The sequence below is a fragment of the Dendropsophus ebraccatus genome, chromosome 3, assembly GCF_027789765.1.
Source record: "Dendropsophus ebraccatus isolate aDenEbr1 chromosome 3, aDenEbr1.pat, whole genome shotgun sequence".
Taxonomy (NCBI): Eukaryota; Metazoa; Chordata; class Amphibia; order Anura; family Hylidae; genus Dendropsophus; species Dendropsophus ebraccatus.
The window spans coordinates 23,267,067-23,279,635 of NC_091456.1; the positions used below are offsets into that span (position 1 = coordinate 23,267,067).

Genomic DNA, 12,569 nt, shown 5'->3' on the forward strand with positions numbered 1-12,569 from the left:
TGCTGGCTAATAGAATGTAAGGAATGGTTAGTTGTTTATGTATATAAAAATTGTGCATTTTTTAAATATCATTAGAGGTTTTAATATGTAAAAAGTATATTTACAAGCCAATGATTTATTACATAAATGTAAATGTCCATGTAATAGCAGACGGCCAGAATAGGAACCATTGGAGCAGATCAGCTGTGTAATGACTCATAAAGGAAGGAACCTCTCTGCATCTCCATTCATTCTAAGAGGCTATGATAGGCTAGCACTATGGGTGCCTTTACACAGAGAGATTTATCTGACAGATTTTTGAAGCCAAAGCCAGGAATGGATTTGAAAAGAGGAGAAATCTCAGTTGTTCTCTGTTTACAGTCTGTTCCTGACTTTGGCAGAAACCGCAGGGCTGGGCCGTCCTAAATGTAAATGTGTAAATAAATCTGAGCTCATAATGGTAAATTTTTTTATATTGCTTGAAATGTGGGTTTTGAGTAGAAGAATAGTGAATGTGAAAGTGTTGGTCAGAAAGCTGACTGTACTTGCAATCCCAGCTACATTGCCCTAAGTTATGCTGCGTTTACACGAAACGATAATTGGCCCGATCGTACGATTAACACTGTCAGAGTAACGATTTTTTTTCATAACGGTCAGCGTTTAGACTGTACGATATATCGTACGGAAATTCGTTTTGCATTCGCTTAAGCCTATCTCACACATTGGTTAAATCGGCGAACGCCGATTTTAGAACATGTTGTAAGATCAAAATAAACGATTTCTCGTTCGTCGTTTGATCGTTCGCAGCGTTTACACGTACGATTATCGTTCGAATTTGATCGTTATTGTGCAAATTCGCACGATAATCACTCCGTGTAAACGCAGCATTACAAACATCACTCAGATTGTTACCGTGTGTTAAATTTCTTCTTTCATGAACACTATGGTGGAGATTTATGAAAGCGTGTAAATATACACCTGGTGTAAACTGCCCACAGCAACCAATCACAGCTCAGCTTTCGGCTCTGGTAAATTATAAGAGGAGCTGTGATTGGCTGCTATGGGCAGTTTACACTAGGTGTATATTTACACCCTTTCATAATTCTCCCTCTATAAGCAAAGCTCAGTATACATAGGGTTAATGATATTTCAAAACAAAATATTTGGAACATTTTAACAAACAATATGTATTTTTTTCCTTCTTTTTTATATAGGCCAATGGTGTTACAACTCTCAAGATCCCTTGTGTGGTGAGTACTGTACTGAGAAGGTAGGTAATGGTATCTTCACCCTTCATTGGTCATTGGAGATGTGACCGCTTTGGGGGGGGGGGGGGGGGGGGGACATAGTTCTAGGATGTGGAGAGATAGCAGTTATACCTGAGCCCCTGGTGTCTTTGCAGGCCCGAAGGTCCCTTGGGTAGATAAGAAGTCACCAATATTATCAAGGGCATATGAAAGGAGGAGGCCAAGACTTTTGAAGTTGTGCATCTGAGCTCCTAGGTAGCTATTGTATTGGAAAGCATTGTAGTGTGAACAGGTGCCTATAGACTAAGCCCAGATTCTCTATTATTTTTATCTTGGGGTTTATTGTAGGGTAAGTTGCTCTGGAGACACTGGTTAGACTAATATACATCCCTTATATTAGCCCCTTTTTTTTTAGATATTCCTACGTGAAAGAATTCATTGTGAACTAAAAGAAGATATATATAGTTGTATGGAAACTTTAATAAGCCCTTTGGAATTACCAGGTTCCTGCAGTGATTACTAAATACAGTAAGACCGCGGTTCCCGAACACCTTGGTATTCAAATACTTATCCGAACAAAATCAGGGGAGATAACTGTTAGCTAAACTATTGTTCGAGAACACCAAGGTTACAGGGGCGGGGATTCCCATCATAAATGGGTGTTCCCCACAATGGAGGCTGAGAGAGAGGCCTCTGTCTCTGCCTCCACTGCGGGAAACACCTGTTTAGAGTGGGGACTCCTGTCATTATGGTGGAAATCCCCGCCCCTTTAGAGTAAGTGGGGGGTGGCCTTTATTAAGACACAGGCCTCGGCATACATCCTTGTGCACCAGAGCTCAGTTGCCCCTAGCAACCAATCAGATTCCACCTTTCATTTTCCAAAGAGTCTGTGAGGAATGAAAGGTGGAATCTGATTGGTTGCTAGGGGCAACTGAGCCAGTTTCACTTATGTAGTAAACATCCACAGTGCAGGTAGTTGAGGGCTCCGACTTGGCCACTCCAAGCAACACATCATCTTCTTTTTTTAATAACTGTAATTTTTATTGGAATTTTCTGATCTAACACATAATAACAACACAACCAAGAATGACAGGTACAGTAAGAGAGACACTAAGGACAAGAAAACATGGAGCAAATCCAGGCTTGGTAATTCCCCAAAGGCAAGTGTTACCCCTCCCCCCCCTTCAAAAAAAAAAAAAAAAAAAGTGTAAGGCTGTGTTTGACACTGCGTTTTGCAACCCGTTTTTGGGAAAAATGGATGCACTTGCGAGCATCCGTTTTAATCTGTTCTTTCATTGACTTCCATTATAAAAAGGAAAAACGATCAAGATGCATTTTTTTTAACATACACAAAAATAAGATTAAGTACGTTTTTGTGCATGTTAAAAAAGGATGCTTTTTTATAATGTAAAATTGTATAATGTAAAAACAGATCAAAACAGATGCACACACATGCATCCGTTTTTCAATAAAACGGATTGCAAAAATGTAGTGTGAACCCAGCCTTATGCACAGAACTCAGACATAAAGCAAACTGATTTGTGTACTAATATGTGCACTTAAGATAGACAATAGAGATGAGCGAACCTGGAGCATGCTCGAGTCGATCCGAACCCGAACTTTCGGCATTTGATTAGCGGTGGCTGCTGAAGTTGGATAAAGCCCTAAGGCTATGTGGAAAACATGGATATAGTCATTGGCTGTATCCATGTTTTCCAGACAACCTTAGAGCTTTATCTAAGTTCAGCAGCCCCAGCTGATCAAATGCCGATCGACTTGAAGCCGAACCAGGTTCGCTCATCTCTAATAGACAAATATGTAACAGACAGGGTAGACAAAGGAAACCTGTGAGGACTGGGAGGGAAAATGGGTCAGGGATGACCCTAGAGCTATTCCTGTTATATAATACCAGATACACAATACGTGTCCCCAGGGACCAAATACTTTCAAATAACTCAACTTTATTGTTTAGAGAGGTCGGGAAATGTTTGAGAGATCTCAGCTCCTTTATTCTAGCTATCAGACTTTCCTAAGGGGGTGGGGGGGTTGATTCCAATTCCTAGCGATCAGGCATTTGGCAGCAGTCAGGATCACCAGGAATAATTTGGTTGTCTTTTTGCCTAAAGTTTTGGGGGACATATATTAAGTATTGTTAAACAAACAGCTGGGTCAACTTGTATGGGTTTCTGAAGAATTGAGGTGGATAAGCTGCAAACGTCTAACCAGAACTTCTTGATAAGGGAGCAGTCCCAGATATGTGAAAGAGTGAATCCACAGCTCCAGAGCATCTCCAGCACATCGGATAGACATTGCTATTTCACTTATTAAGAAGCTCTGGTGGTGGGTGATACCGCTGCATCAGAAGTTTGTAGTGATATTCTTTGTATGTAGTGCAGATGGAGGATGTCGCAGCTCTATCCAAATAAAACTCCAACATTTCAGGGAGATCCTTTCGTCAATCATCCCTGTCTAGTGGCCCCAAATGATTCCAGTTTTATATCATGGCACCCGGCCGGAAAATGACATCTCCCAGCATGCATTGCACCTCAGAGCCAACTATTAGGTACCCGCCCCTGTCATGTAGTATCTGCCCACTACTAGCTCAATCTGCATCTGCTTTGCACAATAAACAGTATTTATATATCTATCTAGATTAGAGAAAGAGAGAGATGAAACAACAGGGTCACCTTTCCCCTATACTACTCAGGAGAGGCTGTTGTTTCCCGGCCCTTGGCCAGGTATCATTGTGTAATGTCAGTGGTGGGAATACAGATGAGGTGGTACAGCTTGCCTAGCAACAGAAAAGACTGAGATCATGTGACCTCTTGTCTCAGAAGGGAGGGGGAGGACAGAGGAGTGGAGACAGAGTTGACCAGGAAGTAAGGATTTTTAGCAGCTTCAGAGTGTGAGTCAGGATGTGCTACAGACAAATGAACTAATTCATCTACTAGAAACCTAATTCAAAAAAGCTTAGATTATGGGTTTGGATTGAACAGGGTTAAATCTTTCTTAACCAGAGTTCCCCTTTAAGACCAGTGTGTTGAGACGTCTGTCTTGATAAGCATTTCCGGAACATGAATTGCAGCTGAGAGATTCACTTTAAGGTTGCACCCTGAAATCTCGTGTTCAAACAAAGGGTCCAGGAGGCCTCTCAGTTTCATACATATTGTTTAGAATCTCCTCTTCTACTAAGCTTAAACCCCTTTTCACACACACATATAAAGAAAAGCCGCTCATGTTACCTGTGTAGTAGTCAATAAAGGTATTTGAAGACCTTTTCTAAAGGTATGGTAAATGCTCTGTGGTATGTGTCTTTATTATTATTATGTAACTGGGCGCTAGCAAGAAACACATGGCAGCACACGAGGTGGAAGAAAACAGGCAGATCAGTGTTACTATTGTCTCTATAATTTATACATTTTGTTACGCAAACATAAAAAAGTACATAAAAAGTAATTTCAATACTTTTGTTATGTCAGAGCTGCATCCAAAGAGACACATAGGGGATTTTAAAATGAAAACCACTCCGTGTAGTTTGACCTTTAGGGCGCATTCACACGTTCTGTAAATATGGTCCATGCATGGAAGATGTGCCAGGGACTGGATTCACGAACCTCCAGGCATAATAATGATACATAATGCCAGAAGGTTCGTGAATCTGGTCCGTCGCACATCCTCCGTGTACGGGCCATATTTAAGCCTTTCACGACCTGGGATCATTGATTCCTCAATGCCCAGGTCGTTTTAGGACAACAGCTTATGGGATCATAATGATTCAATAAGCTGATGTCCCTGTGTCTGCCCCCTCGCCTCTGTCCCCTGCCACTGTTACTATCTTGTAACAGCGGCAGGGGAGAGAGAGGAGTGGGCAGAGCTTATGGGTGCGCTCCCAGCCTTCACTCCTGACCCCTGCCAGCTTCCATAGTCAGGAAACCGGAAGCCTGAGGCTTCCAGTTTCCATGGCTACCATCAGGGCTCTCCGATCACTTCACAGAGCCCTGATGGACACCAGACAGAGAATTCTCCCTCTGTAGAGGGAGAATTCTCTGTCTAGAGCCCTATAGATGCTGCGGTCGTGCTGACCGCAGTATCTTTAGGGTTATCTCTCAGCACCGGAGCGCGACTCCTGTGCTGAGAGTTGCGTCTGGTCCCTGGCTATCACTGATAGCCAGGACCCACCGCGGATGACACAGGCGCAGCTCCTGCATCTGTGTCATCCTGGATCGTTAATTAACATCGCCGCTGCTTTGGGCTTGGGCTTGGGCTTTAGGCTGCAGCGACGTTAATTAACAGTGCAGCGGCGGGAGTAGGTTAAAAAAACGCATAAATGTGCCCTTGGTAAGCAATCAATCACTTGCAACAAGATGAGAAGAGCAGCGAGACACGGAGGGAATTGGTCAGCTGAGTTGTTCTATCGATCATGGGGATCTGAACACCCAGATCCCAAGCAATCTTCTGCTTCCAGGCACTTAATTTCACTCTTCCCACGTGTCAGATGGATACAATCTCAGATGAAGATCAGGGGAGCAGCAGACATGATCTGTTTTCTGTTTCCCAGACAACCCCTTTAAGACTGTTTGTGTATAGTATTGAAAGTGAAGGTACTAGCAGGTACATCACTTTAAGATTTTAACATCAATAGAGCCGCCTCCAGTGCTTCAGGCCGGGCCGGTGACCGGGAATAGACCAGCGCCATGCACAGTAATCACGGTTCAAAAAAAGACAGAGTCACCAGCATCCCCGTGCCGGCACCAGTCTATTGATGATAAAAATCTTAAAGCAATGTACCTGCTGGTACATTCACTTGAAGCTCAGTTCCATTGAAATGAATGGAGCTCAGTTGTAATACCACAGACCAGGCAACCTGTGGACAAGAGTGGAGCTGTTTTTCGATAAGAGCAAGTATGTTTTTTTTTTTTTTTTTTTTAAATAACCAGTGTTTATTGAGTATTGACTAATCTCTAATTCTGTATGTCATTAAATGTCAATATGTCCTATGTTTCTGACCAGGTCCTGATCACTGGAAGGACATCAGTCATACCTGTGGAGGTGACCATCAATCTCCTATCAACATTGAAAAGGCAAAAGTAAAGCGAGACAACAACCTAGATAACATTACTTTTCAAGGATACAATTATGCTCCGCCTGGACAATGGAAGCTAATGAACGATGGACATTCCGGTTGTTACATTTCTAAATTACATCTTCCATTATCCCTGTGGTCTAATAATCCTTAGTTATATTATATGTAACGTAAATTTACATTTTTTTTAAATTCCTTTCAGTTTTGCTAAGTCTCTCCGGAGACATTTATATCAGTGGAGCCGGACTACCCAATAAATACAAAGCATTACAATTCCATTTCCACTGGGGAAGTCCTACCAGCGATGGCTCAGAGCATACAATGGATGGGAAGCAGTTCCCTCTTGAGGTAGGCTTATTATTACTGCTAATCACAAGATCTTAAATCATTAGTTCATGTGTGATTTGTTCATCCTTAAAGGGGTTTTCCGATGGGAAAAAAAATATTTCAAATCAGCTGGTGTCAGAAAGTTATATAAATCGGTTATTTACTTCTATTTAAAAATCTCAAGTTTTCCAGTACATATCAGCTGCTGTATGTCCTGCAGGAAGTGGTGTATTCTTTCCAGTCTGACACAGTGCTCTCTGCTGCCACCTCTGTCCGTGTCAGGAACTGTCCAGAGCAGGAGAGGTTTTCTATGGAGATTTGCTGCTGCTCTGGACAGTTCCTGTCATAAACAGGTGGCAGCAGAGAGCAGTGTGTCAGACTAGAAAAAAAATACCACTTCCTGCAGGATACAGCAGCTGATAAGTACTGGAAGACTTGAGATTTTTAAATAGAAGTAAATTACAAATCTGTATAACTTTCTGAACCCAGTTGATCGGAAAGAAGTTGGAGTACCCCTTTAAATGTGGTTGCAATTACATCATAGGAATGTCCTATGTGAAGGATGTTTTACATAATCGCCTACTAACATGTAGATCTTGAAATAACAGGGATAGTGTTTTCTTGGTGTTTTCTCTCCCCAGTTGCATATTGTTCATATGAATACCAAATTCAGCAGTATCGCTGACGCCAAGAAAGATCCCCAGGGCCTGGCCGTTTTAGGCATCCTAATCTCGGTAAGAGCTAGGCAGAATGTCAGTATATGATGATTCTTCTTCTTATTTCTCTGGCCTGTTGTAATAGAGTCTTTGTGTTTAGGTGGGAGATGCTGAGAACTCCAATTTTAGTAGATTGGTGGCAGCTATGAAGAACGTGTCCATGGAAGGTGAGTACGGAAAATGTATACTTAAGCCATGTGGATATGAATTTCCGTAATACAGCCCCTGGCCAAAATTATGTTATCACCGCACTTCATAGCAAATACACAAATCAGAGGAGGAGACAATTTGCACCATCCCTCATCTCTTTCCAAATGAAATGAAATTATTTTAATTTATCGATAATATTTTATCATGTCAAGCAGAAATAAAAAAATATGAAGTCACTCATAAGAAAAACAAAAAAAGTCTTAGGTACTACTTTACTACTTTCCCTTACTTTTATGTTGGCCTAAATTCTTGAGGCCTGGACTTCACTTTTTACTGCCAAATGGGTAGTTGATCCCGTAAAAGGTGACTGGGCGTATAAGACGACCCCTGACTTTTAAGAGGATTATCAGGGGTTCGCCTTATACACTGGAAAATGAGGTCAGGCAGGGGTTAAATGATGCTAAATTAAAAAAAACAAACAAACAGTTAACTCACCGGGGGCCCGTTCCTAGAGTCCGCGCGTCTCCTGGCCCGTTCTCATTGGAGACGCTCGGCTGCCAGAAGAACTTCGGGAAAATGACAATGGCTTTGGGTACTTCCGGAGCCTCCGTTATTTTCCTGAAGCTCTCCCGGCAGCAGAGTGTCTGCGATGAGACGCCCAGCTGTTTGGAAGAGCTTTGGGGAATCCCCAGTACGTCCGTGTACGTCACACTGCCTGTGCCAGGAACGGGCCACGAGACACACTGAGGCTGGGAGCAGGCCCCAGGTAAGTTAACTGTTTTTTTTTTTTATAATGGCCGCTCCATACGGTGAGGATGTGGCCATTTTTTGAGCTCACCCCCCCCCCCCCTTCCACACACACACACAAACACACACTGCATGGGGCAACCATACCTGGCGTATAAGATGACCCCTGACTTCTAAGAAGATTTTTCAGGGTTAAAAAGTTGTCTAATACGCCGGAAAATACGTTGTTTTTTTAAAATATTTCCCCCCGTATGATAATTTTAAAAGTTATGGCTATCTGAATAAAATGACACAAAACAATAAGATTCCTGTTGTCCTTGAAGGGGTCCCCATGCATATAAAGAATTTCGTAGAGTGGAGTTGGGGAACTTTCAAAAATAAAAAAAAGAGACTACACCCACCTTCCTTGATCCTGCGCAGCTGCTGTTCTGGTGGCTCTCAGTCCCCACTGCCTGAGCAGACATTTCCTGCAGCAACTAAATGCCACAGGAAGCAACTGCAAGCAGCCGGGATCAGGAGCCATTGGAGCAGGTAAGTATGCTTTAATTTAATTTTGTTTTAATTTTACATGTTTATGTACCCAATAAAGCAGCATATGAATACATCAGAAAAAGCCCAATTCTTACTTTTACTTCTGAATTTGTAATGTCAAATCTATTGCATGAAATGATTGACGTTTCTTCTGAAAATGTATTTCCAGGAGACTTTACTGAGATTCCAGCTTTTCCCCTGGACAGCCTCCTTCCACCCCAGAATAAGTTGTCCCAGTACTATCGATACCAAGGCTCCCTCACGACTCCCGACTGCTCCGAGGCTGTGATTTGGACAGTCTTAGAGCATCACGTTTCCATTAGTTACGCACAGGTGAAGGAATAGAAAAAGCTACATTTTGTATTATTCCAGCATCATTTGTATGCACTGGATTATTATTTAACAGTGTAATACTAAAAAGTGGAGTTCCAGTCTGGTGAAATACAGGTTGAATCATCCTTTCTCCTGGAGACAAACAATTTGTTCCATACTTGTTGTTATGTTTTCAGTCTCCTTCCCCCAGTTCTGAGCTGCTTCTTTCTGAAGACACAGAAAACTGTGTGTGAACTGTTCACTCCATCTCTAATCTCATTTTCCTCCTCCCCCCTCCCTTCCGATTTGACTCATATAATCAGTGTCCCTGGCTGTCTCTGCACTCTAATGCTGAAAGGGTTAATCTGAGATCAAGTTGCTGATGACCTCACTGTGATTAATCCTCCCGGCATTACAGAGTGCAGAAACATCCAGCCAGGGACACTGTTTACAAGTAAACAGCTTCCTGGCCGGCTCTTTAATGCTGGAAGGGGTAAATCACAGTGAGGGCATCAGCAACTTGACCAGCAGATTAACCCTTTCAGCATGAGAGTTCAGAGACAGACAGGGACACTATTTAAATGAGTCAAATCGGAAGGGGGGGTGGGGGGAGGAGGAAGATCAGAGTGGAGATGGAGTGAACAGTTCACACACAAATTAAGGGCCCTATTCCACCGGACGATTATCGTTCAGATTATCGTTAAATTGTTCAAATCTAAACGATAATCGTTGGTCTGAATAGCAGTTAACGACTAACGACCGAACGAGAAATCGTGGATCGTTTAATAAGACCTGGACCTATTTTTATCGCTACTCATTCGCAAATCGTTCGCATTGAATAAGAAGTCGTTCGCAGTAGTGACGAACGCAATAGCAATGACAAGACAACCGCAAGAACGATCATAAGTAACTATTATCTTTCCATGTAAATGGGTGAACGATTTCAGGTCTTTCGTAATATCAGTCGTTTGGATCGTTTATCGTTAACGATTATGCAAACAATAATCGTCCGGTGGAATAGGGTAGAGTATTAAACAGTGCAGACACAGATAGACAGGGAGTTGTTTACATGAGCCGTCTCGAAGGGGGGGGGGGCACAGAAAACAGCTCACATACAGATTTCTGTGTCTTCAGCAGAAATGAGCAGCTCGGAACGCAGTATGGAACTAATTGTTATTTCACCTGAACGGAATACTCCTTTAAGTTTATACATCTCAGGCTGTAAAGGTTAGAGTCCTCCATATTGTGGGAGTCTATGCCTCATAATGTTTCTTTTTTATGTTTACAGCATCAAATCCTGACGGACACGGCCTATTTCTCTGCTGTAGGAGAGTCTCTGGTAAAAATAAAAGACAATTTCCGACCGCCTCAGCCGCTTAAGGGTCGCAAAGTTTTGGCTTCTAGAGACGCCACCGTCAGCTCCTCAGCTGGTATCCAGACCTCAGTATTAACCCTGATCCTATTATACCTGATAGCCAACATATTGCTTGACTAACAGTGTTTTATCTTCGCTGCTATTATTTGCCAAAATTTGACAATTGGACTGAATGTATAGAAGAATGGAAAAGAGGATCACATGTTTATAATGGGACAAGTGCGGAATATACTGAATAAACTCCAGAATTGTACTCCATCCGGAAAACCATCCACCAAAGAGACTGGCTGGGATTAGGAAATACTCATGAATTGATACACTGCTAGGTGTAAGGGTATTTGTTATCTTGTGCACTTACCTTTGCTTATAATGTAAATCGGTGAATCTTGAACAGAGAGGTTATTTTGGGGGGGGGGGGGGGGGGGGGGGGGGGCGCATTTTTCACAAAAGTGATTATATTCTGCACACCCCTTTCTCCGACTGCAGCCATTTCTGGTTTAGCAACATAATTTGACTCCTAATTCTGGGCTCAAGAGACAAATGAAACATAAATTGGGCAATATTGTTCATTCCGGCACAGAGTTTGATTATGCATTATCCAGTATTAGAAAAAACACAGCTACTTTCTAGCAAAAACAGCACCACCCCTGTTCCCAGGTTGTATGTGGTATTACAATTCCGCTCCATTCACTTTAATGAAAATGAGCTGCAAAACAACACCTTAAAGCGTAACTGTCATTTCAGGGTGATTTTTTTGAAAACATTAAATATCAACAGTACAAGTGATTTTAAGAAACTCTGTAATAGGTTTTATGTACTAAAAGAGTTTCCTTCTGGACTAAAAAAGCAATCTCCCAGCCTCCCCCCTCACTTCAGAAGAAGCAGGATTTCTGTCTCCATTATGTGGCTATGGAGAGGGGAGCAGCTGTTAGGAGTGACTGAGCACGGAGCAGTCCTGCAAAGCACAATACCCTGCAATCTTCTCTCAGTAAGTTCATAGATAAGCACTGACCTTTCTGACCCCAGAATCCTGCCGTTTAGGTGCCCAGACAGTCTTCAAACCGCTGACCTTCATGTCACCTCTTCCTGCTCCCTCATCTCCCTCAGCCCCTCCCCCCTTCATAGGCTTACAATGGAGAGAGCAGAGCCCGTCTTCACTGGCTTCTCTGTAATGAAGACGTGTTTGCCTGATAATGCACAGATAAGAAGTCAGGGGGGAGGCTGGGAGATTGCTTCTTGAGTACAGAGGCTTTTTTAGCTGATGAAACCTATTACAGAGTTTCTTAAAATCGCTTATACTACTGATTTCTGCAATAATAAAAAAATATGACAGTTACACTTTAAGCGAGGACAGAGTGTCGCTGTTTCTGGAAGAAAGCATCCATGTTTTTCTAAGCCTGGACAACTCCTTAAGGGTAGCTTCACACAGACACACACCGTATCGCAGCGGATTTTCTGCTGCAGATGCACTGCAGATGTGCAGCTGATTTGATCTAAATAACTATACACAGCATCAAATCTGCTGCGGATCTGCTGCAGATCCAGTGTGTGTGAAGACACACGTACCGTATCGCATTGGATTTTGTGCTGCAGATCTGCAGATTTGACTAAATGAATAAACACAGCATCAAATCTGCTGCAGATCCGCAGCAGATTTTACAGTGCGGATTTGATGCTGTGTTCATTCATTTAGTCAAATCCACTGCGATACGGTACGTGAGAAGCTACCCTTAAGAGGAATTCCACATATTTTATTGTTATCTGAGCCAATGTTTTTACAAATGAGAACATTGGCCCACATTTAAAGTGAATGTACCCGGAGAGGGCTGTGGCTTAAAATGTGTTGTCATGTGCAAAATAATTAGGTAATAATTTTAGGTAATTCCCTTAATTCAGTTAAAGGGGTATCCCAAGAAAAGTAACTATCCACAGGATAAGGGGACAAGTAAGAGATTGCAGGGGGCCCACCTCCGAACCCCCTGGCAATCTCCATATCTGCCCCCAGCTTCTGTGTTATTAATAGAGCCACGGCTATTTATTCCTATGGAGGTGCTGGAGAGATTTGAGTAAGCACTTTTCTGGCTTACTCAGCCCTTTCCGGT

At 42.5% G+C, this 12,569-nt stretch overlaps 1 protein-coding gene across 2 annotated transcripts; it reads left to right on the plus strand.

Moving 5' to 3' along the window:
- Positions 1-2,189: 2,189 nt before the first annotated feature.
- On the plus strand, positions 2,190-10,796 carry LOC138785309 (carbonic anhydrase 15-like). 2 transcript variants are annotated; one of them, XM_069961126.1, is made up of 7 exons: positions 2,190-2,386; positions 6,237-6,407; positions 6,512-6,657; positions 7,278-7,370; positions 7,453-7,519; positions 8,950-9,113; positions 10,381-10,796. In XM_069961126.1, exons 2-7 carry the CDS (start codon positions 6,389-6,391, stop codon positions 10,585-10,587), a joined length of 696 nt encoding a protein of 231 aa, XP_069817227.1. In that variant the 5' UTR covers positions 2,190-2,386; positions 6,237-6,388; the 3' UTR covers positions 10,588-10,796. The 2 variants fall into 2 exon arrangements, with proteins under 2 accessions (XP_069817227.1, XP_069817226.1); XM_069961125.1 differs by having other exon boundaries at positions 2,190-2,319.
- Positions 10,797-12,569: the final 1,773 nt, after the last annotated feature.

Coding starts and splice junctions, on each gene's coding strand:
- LOC138785309 (XM_069961125.1), top strand. Junction 6,658..7,277: donor GGAAGCAGTTCCCTCTTGAG/GTAGGCTTATTA, acceptor TTCTCTCCCCAG/TTGCATATTGTTCATATGAA. Junction 9,114..10,380: donor TTTCCATTAGTTACGCACAG/GTGAAGGAATAG, acceptor TTATGTTTACAG/CATCAAATCCTGACGGACAC.